The sequence below is a fragment of the Cyphomyrmex costatus genome, unplaced genomic scaffold (assembly GCF_001594065.2).
Source record: "Cyphomyrmex costatus isolate MS0001 unplaced genomic scaffold, Ccosl1.0 scaffold23, whole genome shotgun sequence".
Taxonomy (NCBI): domain Eukaryota; kingdom Metazoa; phylum Arthropoda; class Insecta; order Hymenoptera; family Formicidae; genus Cyphomyrmex; species Cyphomyrmex costatus.
In genome coordinates, this window is record NW_017276368.1 from 2,026,564 (window position 1) to 2,050,826 (window position 24,263).

The following is a 24,263-nucleotide window of genomic DNA, read 5'->3' on the forward strand; positions in this document are numbered from 1 at the left end:
AAATATAACACTAACAGATGGCAAGAGTCTACGAGAAAGTGTATGTGAAAACGTTGCGTATTTAATAATTGTACAATCTCAAGGAATAAAATATATATTTTCTTTCGTAGTGTTTCCACAAAAATAAAAAAATATACTATTATCAAAATACTATTAAAGAATTATAAACTTATGTCGAAAGTTTGATTATTTAAATGATCAATTTATAATATATTAATAACTTTATACTTCATTGTTATATATATAATATATATATAAACGTTTCATAAATGTATACCTCTATTATATATGATTCTATAATACATAGATACATATTTATATTTAAAATCACTTTGTTATCATATGTTTGATTATTTACAATATATTCTATGCAAATAATAATTGTTAACAAATGTAGCTCTGTGACAATATATAGAATATTATTGCATCGTAAATATGCGTGTTTATTTGTGAAGCATCCTTATAATAAAAAATCATTGTAATGTAAATGTAAAATAAAAAAATTGTTCTGTTAGATCTGCTTGTAAATTTTTGCAAGCAAATCTAATAGAATAATTCTGTAATTGGCAATCCGCTGCATGGGATATAAGGAACAAAATTGTCATGTACGTAAAACGACGGATCGTCAACGATTGGTTGGATCCACGGAAATACGCGCGTGCAGCGATACGCGTCATGGAACGGCACCCACATGGCTCCAGCACATGATAGGGGCTGTAAGCTCATTGGCTACCGCGTTACATTTTGCCGCGCGGCAAGCGTTTCCGCGTCCAGTGTGCTGAAACCATTAATTTCTCTTGCAGCATTTGCTTGTCTTTTTTTTCTCCTAGAATACACTCATCATATTTTTTGTCAGATCTCGCCGCGTTCAACAAATTTTGTTCACTCGCGTAAAATCTTCGTTTATCTTCCATCTTCTATCCCAGCGAGAAATGATAATGAAATCGACATCGAATTGATGTCGATTCAACGTCGAAATCATCAATTTGACGTCAAATTGATATCGATTCGACGTTGATTTCATTGTCATTTCTCAATGCATTGTCAAATAAAAAAAAATAAAAAATATATATATATATAATTATATAAATATTGTATAAATTACTATAAAAAATATTATAAAAGTATCTTAATTAAAATCGGCATACGATGCTGTTTTCCTGCTAGATTGCTTGCGTTTTTTGAAAATTATTAGAATTGTACCACACAAAATTAACGCAGATTTTCTAGCTAAAACGTAAACAATTCAACAAGAAAAACACAATTTTCACACTATTCTTTTAGAAGAGATCGTTTCTCGTTTCACTTAAATTTTTCCATTTTTTCACTTTTTTTACTTTTGCACTATTTTTGCTTTTCAGAAGAGAAGAAGTCACAAACAAGAGTTATTTAAATTTCTTAAATTAATAAGCAAACGACAAAAACTGATTTCCGTTACTGAGAACTTACTGATTTCGCGCATGCGCATTCCATTTTGGGCTTCATAAAATCAGGAGAGTTGAGCTACTGTATACTGTATATACTGTGGTCAAGAGAGTTTCTCTCTGGTTTCTGGTACAGTTATCGATAATTTTCGTTATCTGCAATCATTATTACTACATTCAATTAATTTTGAATATTTTGAGTAGAGAGTGCCGTACTCTTAATTGTTGATCTTAACACATGAATAGCAATTTTCAAAAAGAAAAATGAATAAACATCATTCACACGAATTGAGTGAACATCCAGAGGTTCAATGGGCTCTTGAGCTGCTCAAGCCAGATCCTACGTATGAGCCCAGTTTTCTGTCAAAGTACTCGCCGGAAATAATATTTATCCTAGGCGGCTTCGCATATCCGTCTTTGGCAAATGTATTATCCAGTAAGCCGTTCTACGCCAGTAAGTGTCTCTCAATTTCTTCAGCGAGATCACAGTAAACGCGAAATTTTATTTCTTTGTTCTAAGCAACTTGATCTTGTGAAGCAGTTATGTAATGTGCAATAATCGTTTTCGGATAATTGTGTTTCTATTTTACGTGTATATTTTCTCTAGCGTCCGCGCACACACGCGAGCGGCAACAAGAAAATTTAGTAATTATATAGTTTAATCTCCACAACTAAAAAAATCAATAAAATTATATTTTGATGTATTTTTGGATAAAATGAAAAAATTTGGTAGTAAATGTTTTTCTTAGTCCCACGAAATGAGATATCAATTATTATTAAAATTAACTATTGTTAGGTTAGGAAATCTGTCGATGGTATAGAAGGTTATACAGCAATAAAACAAATTCTCTGATTTAAAAACAAATTCTCTTCTGCAAAAATTAAAATTATATAGAAAATGACTTGTATTTTTAAAGCAAATAAGAATTTGTGTAGCCTTCTATGCTATTGATTTCAATATATATTATTGATGTGACAGATTTCCTCATTTAACAATAGGTAACTTTAACGATTAATATCTTGCTTCATGGGACTGAGCACAACAATGTTAGATTCTTCTAATTTATGCAAAAATGTGTTGTATGAGCTTAATTTTGTTGAAATTGAAAATAAGGAGCGTCTTCTAGATAATTACCATAATCAACCAGAATTGGTCAATTTCTTATAAGTTAAGATTTAAAGATTTGGTAATATTTTATTATAGAAGAGGCTCATGTAATTTTATTTGTGATAGCCTTAATTCTACAATGAGCTATTACCTAATCTTCAAGTTTTAAGTCATAAGAAATTAACTAATAACAGTTGAATGTGAAAAAAATAATCGACTATGATAAGAAATACATAAATCTAACAAATATTGATTATAATCTGAAACAAAATATTTTTGTTTAGGAATACAGAAGCATATTATGTTCGTAGCAGGGGGATACATTGTGTCACAATTTGCAAAGAAACTTGTTGACAATTATCAAGCGGAACGTGATACAAAATTGAGAGATTACATTATACGACATCCAGAACTTTTTCCTGAGCCAGGTAACGCGCTCTTCTCTATTCTTGATAAGAGAAAATTAAAATATTAAATAAAAGTAATCTTTCTGCTTGCACTTTGCAAACACACACACATATATATATTTTGCAGAATTGGAAAATAATGACTTATTTATAATGTTTTTATCATATATTGTTACTTTTTTAACTATCAATCATTTTTTGTGTCCATAACAGTAATAATAATATTACTGTTATGGACACAAAATATTACATATAAAACAATAACAAATTTAACTTTTATCGTTATTTTTTATCAAAAAATATTAAAAATTTTAAAAGTTTAAAAATTTATTATATAAAGTTTTTTTTTAATATGTTAAAATTAAGATCATTAAAAAGCTACATTTCCATGTTTTACAATGTTTAAAGTATATGTTTAGTAATTTTTATGATCTTAAAGAACAAAAGCTGTAAAAAAAAAATATGGCAATCGATTGAAAGTATTGGAGAGTCATTTTGCTTCCTATGTGACTAACATAAAATTCTCAAGAAGTGTAACTATGAAGGGTTAATTTAAGGAAAAATTTGCTATACAGAGATTGTAATTAAAAATTTTAATATTGGTTATTAAACAATGTAATTAATCTTATATCTCTTTAATATTATAAAAATGTAACAAAAAGAATATATTAACAAATTATTACTTTTTAAATAGCAGTAATACATTATTTTTGGTAAATTAATAACGGTAGTAAGTCACTTTTTTTGAAAAAGTAACATTAATTAAATAAGATGTTATTTTTACAAAGTAATATTTTTAGAACCCATTTCTACACAAACATAAGTGTAGTTGTAAGCGGTTGTAGTTGCAAAAATCAATCAACCACACGAATTTGAGAATATTCAACTGTAATTGTCAACTTTTATGACTTGCAGTGCTTACGCAATTATAGAATGAACTTAACCCTGGTATTTTATAATTAATACATTCACCATCATGGTCGCTGGTAACCAACACTGATTATTTTGTTTATGCTTTATTAACTACTAATAATTGTTATGGAGCAACAGTCATATAAATACTCAAATATTCTCGCTCAAAAGTTTGAACATCTTTATTTACTAACTTCGTAAATATAAAAAATATTTTATATTATTTTAATTATATATTTTATTTCAATAATATTCAAAGATAAAAATTAATATTTTCAACAACATTATTATATTTGTAAAGATTTGTTCAGTTTTATCTAAAAAATTATAGTTCCAAACTTTGATAATAGCATATATCATATTTTTATGAAAACTCAAACGTTTGTTATTAATTTAATACTATGAATTTTTAACTGACAATTAAAAGAGTTTTCATTGTTCTTTTTAATATAAAAATTATCAAACTCTGTTTTAACAAAAAGCTAGCTAAAATTCCAATTATGGTGAATGTGTTAACAGGAAAAACTGTAGCATGCATCAAATATCTGCTTATCATAATCTGACTTATAATGTTACATGGCTGCTCTTGTTTCTTTTTCCAGAACGTATAAAGTATAACCAAGTGTTGGAGGCGTGGACCCCAATACGTTAATTATTGAAAACTGTTAGAGTTGATTGTACCATGTTGATTGCATATCCTTTGCAATGCAGACAGACAGTGCAGTTCAATGCAATGAATGCAAATGTAGACATATTGTGTATATATTTTAAAATATATATCTATATATATAAAATACATAATATTTCAGCTAACGCGAAAATAACACATTGTTTTTATGAAGTAAGATAAATAAGTAAATGTTGTATATAAGAAAAATTATTTCAAAATTGTTGCTAACCTGTAGAAATAAAAGATTTTTTTAGATTTTATGTAGCATCACGAAACACATTTTATTTTCTCTTTTAGATTGAGCAGTACACACTTAATATCAATAGATGCGAACTTTGTCGAGTAAGTACACTGAAACCTCGTAATAGCATGCGATTCGGAGGTCTGTCCGAACGTTATAATGAGGTTGCTTCTATTTCATTCCAAAACAATAAAATTCAAGATTTTAGTGGCTATTGCTACAGTGCTGCTTTTCACTCATGGTACTTGTAGCATAAAAGGGATTTTTCATTTCGAGGTTTACTATTACGAGGTTTCAGTGTATATGTCGTATACGAAGATAGTATAAATTTACGTATACTGACTCGTATGTATATTTTAAATACAAATTAAAATTTTATCAGGTTTCTCCAATATTAAATAGTAAGATGCTTAATACTTGTGTAGTCGATAATAAGTCTATATCGCACACACATACAAGACATTTACTTTGATAACAACGAAACGCGAATCGTTTGCACTAAATTAAATCTAACTCAAGTGACACTCCTATTTCTTTTCAGGATTGTAATTATCATTGTATAATCCTGTACCCTTCGAGTCTCCTAACCAGGGATACTTGTTTGGACACTCTCTACACGTTTCCATATACCTGTTACAATTGATAAATATAGTTATGATTACTAAAATATTTAGTTACTATTTCGTAATTCTATGTGTTATCGAGAGTTAGATAAATTTCTACCTAGTCGTTGTGAAATTTGATTCGGATGGCTTGAAGTCTAAAGCACACTTGTGTGGATTGTTACACGGTGGTCCAGGTAAATTCTCTTTCTTTTTACATGACCATCCTTCAAAGTTATGTAGAGCTTTAATCGGTTTTGGATCAGTCATCCATGTTAACGCCTGCGTGGCGGTTACAAAGTAAACATCAGGTCTGTAAAATAAAAATGCAATATTTATTTTCAAATATCGAGATTTTTGATAAATATATATTTTACGTATTTTGACTCACAGCGTTACCACCCAATCGAGAAATTTGGACAGACCGCGTTCCAATTCTTTGATTTGAAACCAATTAGTATGGAAAGGCATCATGTACGGCGCTCTGTTTTGTTCGTAATATCTATTGAAGTCCTCCTGCAACCAGTCAAACACCTCTTCTGGATCGTGATTGTGAAGAACACATTGATCTAAGTAAGGACAGTGTCCACCTTCATAACTCTCCACATAATGCGCATTCAACGGTAACTCCCAAATTCCTATGATATATATATATATATATATATAATATATAAACATTTCTTTGAAAAATACCATATAACAATATGCTATTGTAAATTAATTGTACTAAATTAGTAACAATTTTTAATATTTTTGTATTGCTATTTTAGTTGAATAGATGAGACTAAGGTCAATATTTAGAGTCCATTCTTATTTCAAAATTATCTTAGATGTTAAATGTTAATATGGTTCTGTGATTGACTTATGACATCTTCAGACCGTACTTAAGACGATCTTAAATATAAAATTATAAATATCAGTCGTGCGCATGCGTCGATATTCATAGTTGAATCTTATATTTGAGAATGTCTTAAGTCAGTCTTAAAATGTCATAAGTCAATGGCCGGTATTCATAGTCGGTTCTTATATTGAAAGCCGTTTCAAGTTCAGTCTTGAAGAGTTACGAACCAATCAGAGGACCGCTTTAGCATCTTAAGACATTACTTAAGACAGTCTTGAAATAAGAACCGACTATGAATACCGGCCAAATGTGAAAGAACTGCATTATCATCTTAAGATATTACTTAAGACGATTTTAAAATAAGAACACAATGTAAATGCCGCCCTATATCTTTGTCATGATTCTATTACCTTGGAATGATTTGGTGGGACAAGTGCCTGCTTTACATTCGTGCGGGATCTTGTAGTCGAGGGTATACGGCCAGATCGGCACTTTCAATGGCGAAATTCCTATGCTACTGTCGTATATGTATCCAAAGTCCTCGAGCACCTTATACTGAGTATTACGACCAGGTTTCAAGTAAGGCGCTCGCATACCAACGACTTCACCAGTCGAAATATTGCTGAAGTGCTTTAATATCTCGCGCATTCCGATCATCTCGCCAACCCATTCCTCATAACCTTTATCCTCCAAGCCTTTTTGAAGTCTGAAAATATTTATCTTGTCAGCGAAATGATCTTAATGCACCCCGAATATTCACACTACTCACGAGATCGTCTCAGTCGCAATCTCGTGACCGTCATGCGCCAGACTCTGAACCATATTGTAATTGCAGTATTCGTGAGAAATGAAGAACGTGCCCTTCAGTGGACAATTGTTGGGATTCAGGCGATCTTGGGTGAATATCTTTTGATAATGATCAAAGTTATTGTGATTTATTGCACCATCGAATGTCATTATTATCATTTGCGGCGTCTGGAATTATTCGAATCATTGTATTTGTCTGTATTTGAGTAAATCGATAGATTATCGCGAGAATTTGCAGTCAAGTTACCTCCTCTGGGTGAAGACCACCGGGAATTATCGTGCCGTCCCTGGAACAGAAGCAGTACGGAAGTAGACAATTCGCCGTGTCACAACGCTCAGCCAAATCCGTTGGCGGCTCAGTGATTGGTGCTGGTGCTGAAAATTAAGACATTATCAGAGGCTGCGAATGTCTACACATGTGTCTACTGTACATATGCTTTAGCGAATAAACAAAGACTAGAAATGGCAAGCTTAAAAAATCATAATTGTATCATTAGAAAAATTACTTTTTGAAAACCTATAGGTACAGTTCCCTTTCTGAATCTTGCGTTCGTTTTACAAATCAACTTAATTTAATCTATAAACATAAAAGTATCTACTTACTGGTCTCGATGGGTCCGCATCGCGCCTCGTTTTTGAAGGTGCAAAATTTATTAATGTCGTCGAAATGCAGACCCGATGGACATCGGTTCAAGTAAGGATATCCATCGACGCACTTTCAGAAAATAATAAAGAATATGTAGGTACAATCGCGAATAACGAAACGAAGATAAATAATGCAGAGCTGACCGGTAGCAAAAGCAAGGTAGTAATCAGAATAATGTGTAAAATATATACGTAATTATCTAAACAGCGCACAATATTTATGAAATATTTACAAAATATTTGTAAATTTATTTTTAATATTTTATATAAACATTTTTGTGATCTTAGATTGCACAGATCGTAGATATTTTTATTATAAGAATTACGAAATATTTCATATATATTATAGATTATTATAAATGCGAGAGAGAGTCTACATTTTAATGTTTTCGAATAAAACTTATATATATGTAAAAAATATGTATAAAATATTTATATAATATTTCAAAAAGTGAATAATAATATTTACGAATATTTATTATAAATATTCTGTGCTGTCTGGGCATGATTTGATAAACTAATAATTACTAAATTACCTGATAAAACCTTCTGCAAGTTGCCGGATCGGCGAAGTTACCGTTACCTTGGCCCTCCGGACACCTGAACTCTTCGTCTTTCTTATCCTCATCTTTTTTATTCTTCTGACAATATACTGCAGAGAAGAGATGAAAGAAGTTCAATAACAGGAGATAATGATTTTCCATTAATGCAGAAAATGTGCACGACACTCGTCATATATGTGCATATATAAATATACATCGCGAAAAAGAATTTTCTCTCCTTTTTCCATCCTCGTCAAAACAACAAAGCATTTAATTAACCATAATCTACGCAAATATTAAAATACTTTCATCTTTATCGTTTGCGTATATCATATTCTTTTCATTCCAGACGATTATAAAAGTCCAGACATTTTATTTGGTTTTAGAAAGGAGAAGATCATGATCGCGTGCGATCGTACGGATGATTTAATGCTTCGAAAGTCGCTAAACGCTAAACCAGGAAAATGTCAAGGTTGGGGATCGCTTACTTGAGACACGTTTACGCCCGAGTGTATTTATGCTCTTGTATGCTCCAAATGAGGCCAACTGGCTGCTGGCTATCAAGTGCCTGCGTTCCACTTTTACTGCGTTCTTTCTGTCAAATGTTATTACGTTTCAAGCTGCATGATTACGCTCGACAGCAATGACAAAACGATGACTTTAATGAATGGACAGACTGCAGTAGTTGCTAGCGCAAATTTGTAACGTTGCATGAGCTACTTACATGTAGAATATTTTAGGAACAAGCGTTTTCCCATCAAAAATTGCGAGTCCTTACATTTTCGATCTCTCTATGCAGACTAATATTTACTATTTTATCACTTATTCAACAGGATAAGGAAGAGGATAATACATCGCGTATTTATGCACACGAGACGCACTCGGACGCGTGTCGAAAACATGGGCGAGAGAAATTCCAGAAGAGAAGTTTGAGAAAGCGAGAAACGTGATTGCGGGCATTCCAATATGTTTGAGTATGTGAGTGTGCACGGACAAGCGTTTATGCTCCTTTCGGTGAAACGCAAATGCGTTAAAAGCATCTAAAAGGCGGAATTGCATTAGCACTACAACAAATTTCCAAGCATTAACATATTTCAAAGCTTCGTAGTCTCGCGCGTTTTTTTTTTCATCGCTCCTTTAAACTGAAAATTAGAACCGCGTCAGAGATAGAAATCTCCATGAGGCATTACATTAATAATTGTAGAATGTTTTTTTTTTTAAATTCTCGCGCCATTGATAGCGCACGAAATGTCAGTGCACTGATAATATCTTCGATCCTTAATCCAGATGCCGTGAATGGATCTTATACATACAGAAGGTTTTGAACTTGTTACACTAAAAAAAATTTTGGTCAACCAATGATCGTTAATCAATGTTCAACTTAATGTCTAATTAATTTATTAATACAATAATTTTAGTTGTTAATATAATTACATTATTTATTCTTGCAATGAATTCTATAATAACAGTTTTATGATTTATAAATCATTATGAAAATTCATTGAACCAATTTTCATTAATTCAATGAATATTTTATTATATTTACGTACAGTTTTGGTTCAGTGTACACGCTGGTCCTCCACTACGATGCACCGTTATTTAGCTGTTCAGTCAAGCGTGCAATGCATCGATTTATGTAGAACGCTTGAAGAATCTTTGAATGCCGGAAGAGTTCTTTAGCTATTCCAGACGCGCCACCGTGACTGCATACGCAAGTGTTGCACAAGTTTTCGCGAAATTCATAACACGCATTCGTGGTAAATGGATGTGCTTCAGTTAATATTATGTCTACATTATATGAAGCTCCGTATGCAGTCAAGATTCTTATTTAAATATTTTACGTACATGATATTTTTCTCTTAATAATAAATTTGAACTTGTATTTAATTAATGTACATAACTTAATATTGAAATTTGGATTAATTATAGGAACAGCGGTACGAGCGAACGCGAGATATATACTTAATAAGAGAAATTGTACAATGTGCGATCGATATGGAGATCCGAAGATATTAAAAAATGGTGCGTAGCGCTCGCGAGAGAAAGTAACACCTGTAAAGATTCTTCCCAGTGACCTTATAATCGTTATGCGTAGCACATTTTTTTTATTCCGCACTCCTTTTACTTATAATATTGTAATTAAATCAAAATGAGATTATATTACCCTACAAAAATTTTTTCTTAAAGTTTTTCACATTATTTTTCAGAATTTTTCTATATAACTTTATAACTTTTCTTTAAAATTCCTTAGATTTTTATACAAATTAGAATACTTTTTAGGAATGCTGAAAATGTCTAAATGTCTATACCAGAATTCTTAACATACGTAAATTCAGAGATTCTAAGATTTTTTAAATTTCTCATATTTTATAATTTTCGAAGAAAATTACTAAAATCTGAAGAAGCTTAAAAAAGGTTTTTTTCAGATATCATTATTTTAAATAATTCTCAAAAATATTATGAATTATAAGAATAAAAGTATTATAAGATATATGAATTTTTGTTATTAAAGCCAAGCGGCACACAATGCTTGTTTTCCTGCCGGATTGCTAGCTCAATTAGATTCTTGCCATATGTATTAGCTGCAATACTGACAATGCCAATACGATGGCAAGAATCTAATTGAGCTAGCAATCCAGCAGAAATATAAGTATTGGTGCCATCGGCTTAAGATATGTATGTCTTTCCAAAAATCCCCACAATTTGCGATTCCGTTTGATTAAACAATGAAACAAGATAATTACTCTGTGATAATTCGCAACGTAAGCTTCAAGGTAATGAAGTCTCCTTGATATGTATGGAAAACCAATCGGAAATTACACGTGAAACACCTGATATGTGTAAATCGATCGCTCGGTGATTAAAATGCCCAGCAATGCCACGGAATCGTGATCTCACTTTCGCTAGCTATATTTCCTGATACAATAACGGATGACTTGAAAGAAATGGAATATATTTCGTTACAAAGTTATATTATAGATTTCTATAATTTGCGAGGTCAGAGATTATCAGTGAACCTTTAGAACTCCTTTTCTCTTTTTAATCTATCTCGTTTAACTTTTCTTACAGAGATCTAATTTGATATATATTGACTAATTTAATACTGAAAAAGATAGTGATTAATTATTACTTATTTTAAATATTAAAAGTACTCAATAACAATGGTGCTTCCTGTATAAATTCTGTATTTGAATTTTAAAAGTATTGAACAACGTTTTAATATACTCAAGGTAATTAATCACTACCTTCAAATATTAAATTTCTATAGGATTTGGTAAAATATCCGCAATAAACTTCCCTTCAAAATGTATAATCTATTTCTTTTCCAGGTAAAATTATAGGCGACAAGAATTAATGAAGATAGGACGCGGTGTAGCTGCAGCTCGTCGAGAGAGGTGCTCGCATTCGCGGATGTCAAAGCGCTAAGGTCCGTTTAGCGGTAAAGTGGAAAGTGAAGGTATATACCAACACATTGGCAATGACGTTGCATTCACGGCGCGTTCTTTCGTTCTCTCAGGTACATTTCCTTCTATCGTCCGGACGCACGCACACGTGCGGTGACACGTGTGTGCACTCTTTCGTTCACATAGATACATATACATACATACGCCATATGCGCGTGAAATAAATCTTATGTAAACGCGAGTGAAACCACCGACGTATTGAATTTGATCGGCGCGTCCATGTCGTCTCTCGCCTTGGATTTCTACGTTTTACTTATATTTATTTTTTTATTTTTTTTCGTTCTACAGACTGACTGAAAAATTTGTCTCGCTGCAGATTCATAAATTCTTATGTAGATAAAAGTCGAAAAATTTTGTAGATAGATCAATTAATGCGACTAATGTGATAAAACCACATCTGATTATCTATTCTTCGATTAGATTATCTAGTGGAAAAATTACACTGAAATTATTTCACGTTTTGGCAAAACTCTCTCTCTTTTTAGCAAAATTTTAACATTTCAGAAAAATTTCATTTAATTTTTACGATTTTTAACTAAAAAAAATTCATTTTCAGCAAAATTTCAGAGAAGTTTAAACAATTTTTCAGTATGTTAGTTAAAACATTCACTTTTAGTGAAATTTCAACAAATTTTCAACAATTTCACTGAAATTTGTTCCAAAACGTAAAATAAATTTAGCAAAATTTTTCACGAGAATCATTTATATATGCACGTTTATTTCTATGATAAAATAATAGATTCAAATATAGAATAACAAGCTGCTTTAGTATACAATTGTTTATTGGATCGTTATAATTAAATATTTCCTTGTTCGCGCATGACAGTATCGATAAAAATAACGAAGAGAAGCGCGAGGATAGAATAAAAAAAGAATATGCTATTTCTTTTTTAAGAATATAATTTTGCGGGAGAACAAGGATAGCATCGGAGGGAAAAAAAGACGAAAATAACGTCAATAACGACCTGTTAGAACTGGTCAGACACAATTCCGAGGAGCAGCGAGACTGCATAATTCAGAATGTCGATTCCACGCACACAAACAACACACACATACAAATATATACTGCTATATGACACATATACGTAAATATATACATTTTACATTTATGTTATATGATAATTATACTTGTTAGTGTTTGTTGAGGACCATCTTAAAATTTCGTAACTTTTTGAAAGCAACCGTAATCCATCTCATCGATCCGTTGGACATGTACAATAATACACCGAGAGTATTGAAGGTGAACGGCAAAAAGAACTTGGTAATTGGAACCGATAAAACATTCAATCTCGAAATTTCGCAATTTCCTACACATACACAGAAAGAGCGAGAGAGAGAGAGAGAGAGAGAGAGAGAGAGAGAGAGAGAGAGAACGAGAACGAGATTAAAGGATTCCTACTGACTTTTATTATGCGGAATAGAGAAACAGCCAGGAAAGCGTCTCACGTGAGATCCACGGTGAGAATTTTAAACAATTTCTCCTGTTTTCCGGCTCTCCCAGATATGCGTTATATACTCCGATCTTTCGGAATAGAAACATCGATGGAGAGAAAGGTGGTCGATGTAGCGTGAAAAATAGCGTAGGCGCGCCTACCTGCGACGACGGTCAAAACGGCGCAGAGTAGCGCCGCTTCCTGGAGCCTCATCGTATACCGCGCGCCGCGTCTCGGTATTCCCCAGCTGATGGTCGCTCGTTCCAATCCCTTCGCGTGTGTCTTCCCTCGCTCAATTCGTGCAATCCACCGCGACCACGGCGACGTATCATCAACCGACCACCAGGTTGATCCGCTGCCGCGACACTGCCAGGGGTATTGGGGTACACCGCGATCGCCACTGCCGTCGCGACAGTTCTCGGGAACTGGCCGGCACAGGAATCAGTTCTCAGCTCATTGGCTGACCACTTTCTACCGGAGCGGCGCAACGGCTCGCCGTCGGGACAAACCGACGAGGAAAGCTGTCTTTCGATCATATCAGACACGATACACCGCCGATTCACAGTTTGCACGAAATCTTTTCCGCTCATTTCGCTTTCAAACAGGCACGAATCGGCGCAGTTCCGTGTAACGATCACCGGAAGTCAAACAACTTGTGCTAACAATTCGATAATATTGAAACAGTCAAATGGAACGTTAGAATTTTATGTACAACTGCTTTTACGCAAGTTAGAAATACAGTTATTGATAACAACAATTTTATTTAATGAAAGGAGACTCTCTCGCTTCTCTTACAGAAATTTAATTTAGTAATAGTTAATTTAATACTGAAAGATTGATTACTTATTTTGAATATTAAAAGCACTGCTGTTTAATAACAATTATCCTTAATAATAATAATTAATCACTATCTTCCAGTATTAAATATTCGTAAGGGTTTATCTTAGAATTCGATCGTATATAGCAACAACTGCTTAACACGGCGATATATTATTAAATGTAAATGCTAAATTTGCACATTTTTAATAGCTTCTATAGTAATTAATTATATAGACTATTATATGTATATAGACATTGTATATGAAATATACTTAATCCTCGTTGAATTAAGCCATTCGGAAGCTCATCGTTATCTATCCTGTAGGATTTAGAATCAGATATGGTATTCACCTTCTCTAGGATTTTAATGGCGACGCCGCAGAGAGCCCGTCTTTAACGAGGCGATTTAGGAACCGGTCGGAGGAATCTCGCGAGCGCCGGAGGTGAGGGCTCACAGATCAATTTTAGTAATCTGTGGTCCTTTTTTGCGTTTTTCTTTTTTCGCAGACTTCTTTTTTATAGAATCCTCGCGCTGGCCGGCGTGCGCAGCACTCCTATACGGATTCAAATAGGCCGGATCGCGTTCCGTAATATTCAACTCCTGTTCGACCAAACGAAACATCGTGATGGTCGACTTGTTCAGCAAATACCGCGTTTGATTGGCGAAATTCAGGGACCAGTGTAATGTGGAGTTCCATCCCGGCTGTGTTCTTAGTATCCTATGAGTGATGTCCGGCAGATGCAAAATGATGTCTCCGAAGAGCGCGATGTTCTCCAGGATGCTAGACAATGCTACAATAAATACAGTAAGTAAAAGAGAGAAATCAAAACAAGCATTTCAATTTATTATTTCTTATGAAATCGCTATTTCATTCTATCTAATTAATTTTAAATATTAATTTAATATTTCCAGATATCTATCGTACTCAAACAATTAATAAATCAATAAGCAGTGTTAGCAACATGCTAGCAGTTTATCAGCACATCCGAGTAGAATATTGTGATACAGATTGGCGTCAATTGTTAAATTCGTGCTGTATATGAGACATAACTAACAGCACAGATAAAAATATTGTTATACGTAATATTTTTAAGAATTTGTCGATTTTTAAATTTATGAAGATTTCTACCTCACACTTTTTATAGATTTTATAAATTTTTTTCAGAAATTATATGCAATATATGAAAAATCTTAGAATGTTTCAGAAGTCACATATGTAAGTATATGAAGAATTCTAGAAAAGATTTAGGCTTTCTCAATACTTTTGTGAAAAATGTCAATTTCAATTTAAAAATTATAAAATTATATGTGCAGAAATTTTGAAAAATTCTAAAATTTACATAAAAGTGCATGAAGAATTCTAAAAAAAATTTTCAAAGATTACCAGCAGAACCAAGTACAGTCTCTCATTTTGTAATTATTTAAATGATTCCAAAATAGTAGATTCTAAAATTTACTCGACATTTAGATAGGATAAAATTTATGACAGACACTTTACAGAATCTTTTTGACAGATTCGCCTATTTGGATAAATAATCGTACCATCTTTGACGTTGGTGTCTTCTGGAAAAGAACTGTTGTGCTGTAGGAAACCGGCCTTCTCGAGGACACTCTTACTCGATTCAATGACCTCCATTACCTTCTCGGCTAGCATTGCGATCATTTTGTACAGACGCTCGTAATTATCCATCTTTAAAAGAGTCTGCACAGCTTCAATGTGATCTTTTCGTCGTTGAGCAAATAATTTCTTGACTGTTACAGAAAATAGTTGAGAGGTAATAAAGTAATAAATTAATATAAGTATAATACGACCTACTGAACACAAAGTAACAGTAACACATACATTATATCAATGTTATAATTTCCTATTCAAAAATGTAACTGTTACGTACAATGTGTGTTACATAACGATTACATTATTGTTAAGTAGGAAATTATAATATTGCATTGATGTAACGTTATTGTTAATCTGTTTTTAACGGAAGTTAAAAATCAAGATAAAATGCTAAATAAAATATTTAGCATAAATAAGATAATTATGAGGTAAAATATTTTAGGATAAATAAAATAAATATTAAAAATATTTAATGAAAATACTTAATGTAACTTAAAGTAAAGCATTCATTTATTAGTAAATAGAGTGGCGAAAGTGCATTGATAACTCTAGACTTGTTCTTTGCCGCTGCATATTGGACTGTACTAAAACTTAAATTTCTATCGCTTTCGTCAAATTTCAAATATATATATTATTTCTTTTAAATACAATAAATATACATTAGATTAGCTATAAAGAACAGACTTTCCATCCTTCTCAGCTATATTTTTTCACATTTTGCCCTTAGCGAATACCTTTCTCAGAATTTTTTATATAATTTTTGTATAATTTACAGAATTTTTTAGAAGTTCTGAATATTTTTGTAACTTTTTAAAACATTTGTCAAATTTTTTTTTTGGAAAATCAAATTGAATACTTTTTAGAAGTGCCGAGAAAGTCTACATTTTCTTTTAGAAATCTTTATATATGTAAATTTTGAAATGTTCTAAGATTTCTCATTCTGTAATTTGAAATCTATAAAAACCAAAAAAAAGCTAAGGTATTTTTTTTTAGAAATTTTAAAATATTTCAAAAATTTTAATTACATATTTAGAACATTTTAAGAAAAGATATAGGTACATTTTTTTAATATTTTTGAAAAGTATTCTAATTCGTATAAAAATCTTAAGTAAAAAAATTTTCTTTAGGTGCATATTTAAAGCAACATGCAATTATAAAGCTACCGCTAAAAAATGGGACGGACACAAAAAAATAAGTTCAACTTATTGTTAGCACATACCACAGATGAGACTATTAAATTGATTCTTATGGAAGTTCACGTGACTGTTAAAATTTAAATGATTAAGAATAAGAAGCTGATAAGATGAAAATATTCAAGGACTCTTAGTATAACAATAATTAATACAAGTCAGAAAGGGCGATGTAAGAGTCAAACGATAAAATTTCATGTTTTATTAGTCTCGTAAACATGTATATATGTTTAAAACTAGTACTTTTATTTAAAATTGTGATTTTAATGTTATCATCCGAGTTTATCAATATATACAGATTATAAAACTGCAAAGAAAAAATATTATAATTTTTCGCCAATAGATATTATAGCATTAATAGTATATATACTTGTTTATACAGCATTTATAATTCGCAAATTTTTATTAACTGTCGATAATATCATATAGTTCTTCAATTATTTCCCATTGTAGTCACAAAAATTTGCTCAGAACCGACTATCTTTATTATATGTTTCTACAATAAGAATTAGAACAAACCGCTGCCATCAATAGCTAAATTTACGTTGATAATGAAATTTTGGTCAATCAAAAGTCGTGACCACATTGTCTTAACTCTTATTATAGGAACACTATTAAAAAATAGTATCTCGTCGGTGACAACATACACAGTTCTTCGTTGGATTTTGATTTAGATTCGCCGCCTTTTCGCGACTCGCTCGCGACTGGCTCATCACCTTCTCTCTGCGCATGCGCGAGTATCATCAACACTGATGCAACCACGATAGCGTAAGGAAAAGTGTGCGGCAATCGACACGTCCACGAGTGGAACATTGCGATGAAAATCATCCAGCGAGCAACGATGTCGTCGAACGGTGTTCACTCCGCCGTGACACCGTCGAAAGGGTATTAACCGGCGACACCGATTGATATATATCTTATTCGAACGCGGTCACGCCGCAATTCCACCACTAGCGACACTAATGCCACCTGTCGACGTACCAAGCCGTCTGGAGCCGTCATTCTCGGTTCTCATTGAGAATCATTATTTATCATTGTTGATAGTCTTGATTCGTTGGATTCATAGCCGAAGGAACGCGACCGCGCGATATTGCAATCGGATAAATGCTGCGTCTTCATGGCTTCACGTTGCCGTCGATAACAAATCGTGGTAAGCGCGAATCGGCGAGCTGAGGAGACACGTGTGTGTTCTATTCTATCGCGAGTTTGTCGCGAGCGGTCGACGACGTGTCAATCGGCGACACGTGCATGACGTTTCTTCCTTGATATGCTTGGAGCGCATCGTTCACGGGATCGTCGACGTTCACCTCATCCTAGCTCCAATTAACGACTCTACTCATCAGTAATCAGTCAGCTAGCAGTGGTCAGCAGCGAATATGGCGGCGATGGATGGCGAGGCGAAGCTCGACGCAAGTATCATCCACTACAATTTACCAAACGTCATCGTGTCCCGATGTCTACTTGCTGAGACTCGCTGTGACGAGTATAATTGGAGGATACGATTTCGTAGATACATTCTTGTCAGGCATACGTTACGTTCAATGTTTTGTATTACATTCAACAGATGTATGATGATGTCATGTACGTTGTTGATCCTCAACATGTTGAGGGTGAAATGACAGTTGGTACAAAACAGAGATCAACTTTAGGAGAGCCAGAATTTAATACCTTAGATGAGCCCATCAAAGATACAATTGTAAGTAGATGTTTTGCTAACGAGAGACAGATGACGCTGCAACAGTGAAGTATTTCACCTCTTCCTCTTGGTACGATTTCGGAGCTAACATCAAATCTGTAATAGAGATTCTGTAATGAGTCAATAAAGCCTTAACCAGTGTTAAGCCTAGTTGCCTTAACCCTAGTTGTACAAGTTAGCTATTGGCTTAGCATATGATAGCTGACTTATAATCTTAAAGTCCAGTTTCACAACTCATGATTAACTCTTAACTGAAGTATGACTTAATTTTATCTCTTTCTAATTTTAGGAATTGAAAAGAGATAAGAAATAAGTTGAATTTTGGTTGAGTTAACTACGTGTTATAAAACTTTAATTCCTAAACGTACAGAGAATGTAACAAAGAATATAATTGAGTAGATCATAATGGACCCACTATCAACTTTGGAGAATTAATATTGACAAATAACATAGATAAAAATGATTCAATATTAAAATATCATTTTAAAGACCATGATGTGAACAACATATCTAATAATTGAGAAATAAAGGATCTTAATGTGAAAATAATTCTGTGTGAATTTATATACAATAATTCATTGTTACATTGCGTCAACTGTTGTCTTTTATTGAAAACTTCCATAGTCTTCTATATTTTTGTACTTCTGCTATGAAATTATAAAATTTTGAATAGTAATATGGGGAGAGAGCAACAAACTTTTAAACTTAATAAAGCAACAAGATCTAGGAGTGCATAAATCATTTTGTTATGTCACGAAAAAAGATATCAATTTGTTTAAACAAGCTACTTTGTGGCACAACAAAGTCTGTGCTTTGAAGCAATAAAACCCAATTCTACTAATGTACGATTAAACTTATTTTTTATTACTTTTTTCTAATTCTTAGAATTCTTAGAATTGATAAATGCTAAAGATTAAATTGAATCAAGATTAAAGTTAATCATACATTGGTGGAAGCAAAATTAAGACACAAGAATAATTATTCAAATATTACTATTGATTAATGAATTACATTCTAAAAGTAACCTACGGTAAATGAACACCTCTACATCTGATAACTACTTTCAAACTTTCATGAAAATTTTTTATTTATACAAATTTTAATTTCAATCTAATTACATTTACTGTGTTTTGAATAAGGTACTTTAAAGAAAAAAATGTTTAAAACAAAATCTCAAAATATTTTTTAACAGAAAAATAATATATAGTAGACAATTCAAGAATTATATTCTTCATGTAATATTATTGTATAAATTGTCATTTTTTTTTTATAATAAATCACTGCAAAATTTTCCGTACATATCTTTGACATTTTTATTGCATATATGTGATATAATTTACAATAATTATATTTCTATCTGATATAGTTGAGGGACGTTCGAGCAGTAGGCAAGAAATTTTTCCATGTTTTATATCCTAAAGAGAAGAAAAGTCTACTGAAAGAATGTGAGTCTATGAATGACAGAACTCCGTTAGTGTGTGTGTGTGTATAAAAAGATCATTATACAATATGTTTGCATATTTCAGGGGATTTATGGGGACCATTAATATTGTGTACTTTTATGGCAATGTAAGATATATTTACATTGATGTCATAGATATATATGAAAAAAATTACACGTTAATTCACAATTGCGCTTCATTTAGGATATTGCAAGGTTCAACTGACGTAGCAGATAATTCAAACGATGGAGGGCCCGAATTTGCAGAAGTGTTTGTTATTGTATGGATTGGATCTATGGTTGTTACATTGAATTCAAAACTGTTGGGTGGAAATATGTAAGTAAACAAACTGTAAATTTTGACTTATTAATTGATTTATAATTATTGTAATAATTATGAAGTAATTTTTTAAATAGATGATAACAAATATATTCAAATTTACAGATCTTTTTTCCAAAGCGTTTGTGTCTTGGGGTATTGTTTATTACCGACTGCCATCGCACTAATTTTATGCAGAATCATACTGATAGTGCAGCAAAGCACTCTTCTATTTACTCTTAGATTGGTGATCAGCATGGTTGGATTTTTATGGGCAACATATGGTAAGTATAGCATCAAAAAAAATTCTAATAAGATTCATTTACACATCTTTCGGTATAAATCATTACTCAAAAGAATTATTTCTTTAAAATTTATTAATATTTCAGCATCAATGACATTCCTAGGCGACAGTCAGCCCACAGGCAGGAAAGCATTAGCAGTATATCCAATTTTCTTGTTTTATTTTGTTATATCATGGCTAGTTATATCCCACACTACATAAAATGCAACACAACAATTAATTTGCTACAAGACTGCGCATTGCTCCGACCTTCTGTGTAAATGCCAGGAGACGATGAAAAAATAATCAGAAGGTGATGCAATGTTTTTCATATTTCCAAGTCCTGCATTTGGACGTATTCCAATATTGTGCGTTCGTGAATAATACACAAGTATAATAGACAAGTATTTATTATCGTCCTAGTAATTCGATATGTCAATTATGACTATTAAGAGATTGTGATTATATAATGTTTAAATCTTACTAAATGCACACTACAATTTAGATAAATTTATGCCGATAGATAAAAATAGATTCTTTCTCCATGAATGGAAAATTCGTTTGACTCTGGTATACATTTGTTACAGACTTGATAAGGAAAAAAAATCGTTATAATATAAGCAGTACTTGCTTAACATTAATTCTAAACTGCTACATCTAGATATCTGTTAAACTTCCATAAATTTTTTAACCATTTATTTTTTTTATCAAATTCCGATTTTAACATTAATTTAGAGAGGCAGAAGTTGAAAGAGTACATTTGTATCTTTTGTATATTATGTACATAAATTACGTTTAAATCATGTTACAATAAAAAAAAAATACAATATACAATAAAAAAATACAATATAGAATATAAAAAATTTTCGTTGTTTATTTCATATATGTGAGAAGTATCTTTGCAATTTCCGTAAAAGTGTCTTACTATCGTAATGTATGGGATAAGCACTCAACGATTTTTGTACCGCGATATAACTCGTCTGTAGGTCTCCAACCTGTATGTGTATTGAACAAATATGTAGTATATATTTGGCATATGTCACAATATATTAGAAACAATTACCTCGTAAGCTAAATGCGCACTGTTGAAGTGCGCTTCGTACACATAACTAGCGATATTAGCTGCTGCATGAAAATATGTTCTCGCCGCGGTAACGTTTCCGTTGCGCATCTCTATCACGCCAAGATTGTTGTAAGCCAGAGCATGTCTGTTATCGCTTGCAATGACTAGTCTCAAACACTCCTCAGCCATTATCAAATCACCCAACGTCTGAAATCACATCTATCCTATATAATTTGTTTCAAAACGAGTGATAAGTTATACATACAATAGCAATATGAGAGATGTTGTACCACACGTCAGCCACATTCTCGTCGGTTGCGAGATTTAATGCTCTTTCGAAACACGATATAGTATGATCGTATTGCTGAGCATAGAAACAACAAAGTCCGAGATTATTAAACAACTCGGCGTTATGTACGCCCATTTGCAAAAGGCGCCTGGAATACGTATATGTTATCTATATTTATTAAAATTTACTATTATTATGTACAGAGTTGGGAAACAACACCGTTACTTGTAATGTCATTATATCAGAAGGTTTGCGGGTTATCGCCGTGTCTTTCTTCATTGTTAATGCCTACTTGTTGAAAAAAGTTACAATGACATTACAAGTAATTGTTTTTTCAGTAATGAATGGGTAATAATGTTATATTTCTTTATTTAACATTAACGGTAACATTGATGGTAACTTTGTTGTTACTTTGTTATATGGGTAACGAATATATAATCTTTTATTATTTGTACACACGCGTACAATACATGTGTATGGAACCTGTATAAGCGAATTTCAAAAGAAGAAAGTTTAATCATGTTGCAATTAATCACAATACCATCATTACCACATAACTGCTATAGATCCCGTGTTGAAATAGAAAAGTAGTGATCAAAATTGAGGAAAGAGATAATCAAAATTTAGTGAAAAAAAGTAACAGAAATTGTAACTTATTACTTTGTGAATAACGGTAACGATAATAAGTTAGATGCTTTCTAAAATCAGTAACGAATAACGATAACGAATTATTTCTTAGAAAAAAGAACGGTAATGAATTACTTTTGCGAAGTAATTTTTCCTGGTTATGTATAAATAAAGTATTGAAGATACAAATGGACCTAATCGTATAGTGAGTTTAAAGAAATTAATCATTGTGTAAAACGAAAAGAGTACATACGGTCTATTCGTAACTTCAATGTACATATTACGTTTATGTATACCTGTAATAACGCAAAGCTAACTCCGGTTGATCATTGTAAAAATGATGCATGCCTATACTGGCGATAGCCTCGGTATGAGAAGCGTCCTCCTGTGCGATCACCTTGTAATATTTCATGGACATCGTTGCGTTATTCAGGCCCTCGAATATGCGACCCATCTCTGTGAGGATCGTAACATCGTTCGCAAAGTACTCAAGGCCTCTCTTGCACGTATCCAACGCAGCCACCGGCTGATCGAGCCGGATATAGACTCTGATCAGTCGCAAGACCGTTTCGATGTTTCTATGATCCTTCAATGCCGACTTGAACTGTTGCTCCGCATCTCTTACTAATCCCAAGGTATAATAACACTTTCCCAGCTGAACTTTCCACCACCAATCTTTATATTGACAAACCTGCGTCGCCTGAACAGCCAAGTCCAACGCCTGTGATATATTTAATATTTAATTTAAAATATAATACCTCTCAATGATATCTGTCAATATAATATAGGTTTACTCACATATCTCGCATCATGTTCATGATAATATATATATTCGAACAATGGTTTTGCTATGCTTTGCTGATTAGCATATTTAGTTATATTCAATCGTGATAATTGGATAAATGGTCCACCAGGTTCTGTCAACATTGACGCTGTACCAAGCCTTGGAAGAAGATCTCAGTTAATCTTTTCTTAATATTATAATTAAGATATTATAATTACGCACATACAAGTCACATTTTGTAACATACCTAACACTGCGCCCTGAACTTGCTGTAATTGGCCTAGCAGTCATTGCTGTTCTCGGTGTTCTCAATACCTGCTCAATCGATTGGGACATCGCTGCCTGAGTGGCAGGCCGTATTACTCCAGTAACAGGTCTGCCTTTAAGATATCAATACAGAATTTAGTTTTAAAATGCAAGAATAAAAATTGGAAAAAGATTAGAAAATCTTTTCAGATGAATTCTGACAAACCAGATTGTGATTTAGGCCGTACTCCCTGACCAGTGTAACTGGTGCCAGGATTTCTCAATGAAGTACCTGGCCTGGGCATTGTCGATATTGCATAATTGTCTAATAAAGTCTCAGCGATTCCTTCCTCCTCACCTTCGATATCATCCACATAAACTTGTAGCGTTAAAGCACGCATTTTCAGAACCCACACAGCCTGGTAACGAAGTCATGTCACGACTGATTCGTAAACAATTCCGCGCATAAGAAATAAAGAGAGAAACATACCTGATCTAGTGGATTTTTTCTTAATAAATCCGTGCATATTGAAGCGCACGCTTCGTACTTTTGTCGACTGAATAAACTCAAAGCTGTAAATAATTCCATATTCAACAAAGTCTGAATTTCCTCGGAATGGAATATACTTATGTCAGTTTCTTAGCATTGATTCGATTATTTTATACTATACTATACCTTGACGAACCACTCACCTTACGCAGCTGTCGTACAAACACATACGAAATTATTGATTATTTCAAGTTATTTCTTTACGACGGCGTAAACGTAAAATCAGTAAAATACAGAAATAGTG

At 32.6% G+C, this 24,263-nt stretch overlaps 5 protein-coding genes across 6 annotated transcripts; 2 read left to right on the forward strand and 3 right to left on the reverse strand.

Annotated features, from left to right (window-relative positions):
• Positions 1-1,545: 1,545 nt before the first annotated feature.
• On the forward strand, positions 1,546-4,747 carry ND-B14.5B (NADH dehydrogenase (ubiquinone) B14.5 B subunit). The gene is made up of 3 exons (XM_018539982.1): positions 1,546-1,878; positions 2,817-2,960; positions 4,454-4,747. The coding sequence occupies exons 1-3, from the start codon at positions 1,689-1,691 to the stop codon at positions 4,501-4,503; spliced, it is 384 nt and encodes a 127-aa protein (XP_018395484.1). The 5' UTR covers positions 1,546-1,688; the 3' UTR covers positions 4,504-4,747.
• Positions 4,748-4,753: 6 nt separating this feature from the next.
• Positions 4,754-13,575, reverse strand: Cda4 (chitin deacetylase Cda4). Its single transcript, XM_018539981.1, has 9 exons — positions 13,258-13,575; positions 8,194-8,309; positions 7,616-7,727; positions 7,260-7,387; positions 6,975-7,180; positions 6,616-6,911; positions 5,756-6,002; positions 5,486-5,677; positions 4,754-5,392 (listed from the first exon to the last, which is right to left on the reverse strand). Exons 1-9 carry the CDS (start codon positions 13,307-13,309, stop codon positions 5,290-5,292), a joined length of 1,452 nt encoding a protein of 483 aa, XP_018395483.1. The 5' UTR covers positions 13,310-13,575; the 3' UTR covers positions 4,754-5,289.
• Positions 13,576-14,175: 600 nt separating this feature from the next.
• On the reverse strand, positions 14,176-17,702 carry LOC108774058 (coiled-coil domain-containing protein 134). Its single transcript, XM_018540070.1, has 3 exons — positions 17,369-17,702; positions 15,459-15,668; positions 14,176-14,707 (listed from the first exon to the last, which is right to left on the reverse strand). Exons 1-3 carry the CDS (start codon positions 17,547-17,549, stop codon positions 14,367-14,369), a joined length of 732 nt encoding a protein of 243 aa, XP_018395572.1. The 5' UTR covers positions 17,550-17,702; the 3' UTR covers positions 14,176-14,366.
• A 524-nt stretch (positions 17,703-18,226) lies between these two features.
• LOC108774034 (protein YIPF6) lies at positions 18,227-21,195 on the forward strand. 2 transcript variants are annotated; one of them, XR_001940706.1, is made up of 7 exons: positions 18,227-18,417; positions 19,784-19,862; positions 19,944-19,986; positions 20,064-20,195; positions 20,304-20,461; positions 20,567-20,773; positions 21,048-21,195. XR_001940706.1 is itself a non-coding variant. In XM_018540040.1 (6 exons), the coding sequence occupies exons 1-6, from the start codon at positions 18,286-18,288 to the stop codon at positions 20,680-20,682; spliced, it is 660 nt and encodes a 219-aa protein (XP_018395542.1). In that variant the 5' UTR covers positions 18,227-18,285; the 3' UTR covers positions 20,683-20,948. The 2 variants fall into 2 exon arrangements, 1 of the variants encoding a protein (XP_018395542.1); XM_018540040.1 differs by lacking the exon at positions 21,048-21,195 and having other exon boundaries at positions 20,567-20,948.
• A 143-nt stretch (positions 21,196-21,338) lies between these two features.
• On the reverse strand, positions 21,339-24,058 carry BBS8 (tetratricopeptide repeat protein 8). Its single transcript, XM_018540054.1, has 8 exons — positions 23,960-24,058; positions 23,696-23,888; positions 23,471-23,603; positions 23,238-23,382; positions 22,736-23,160; positions 21,789-21,960; positions 21,524-21,730; positions 21,339-21,455 (listed from the first exon to the last, which is right to left on the reverse strand). The coding sequence occupies exons 1-8, from the start codon at positions 24,056-24,058 to the stop codon at positions 21,339-21,341; spliced, it is 1,491 nt and encodes a 496-aa protein (XP_018395556.1).
• Between the last annotated feature and the right edge of the window lie 205 nt (positions 24,059-24,263).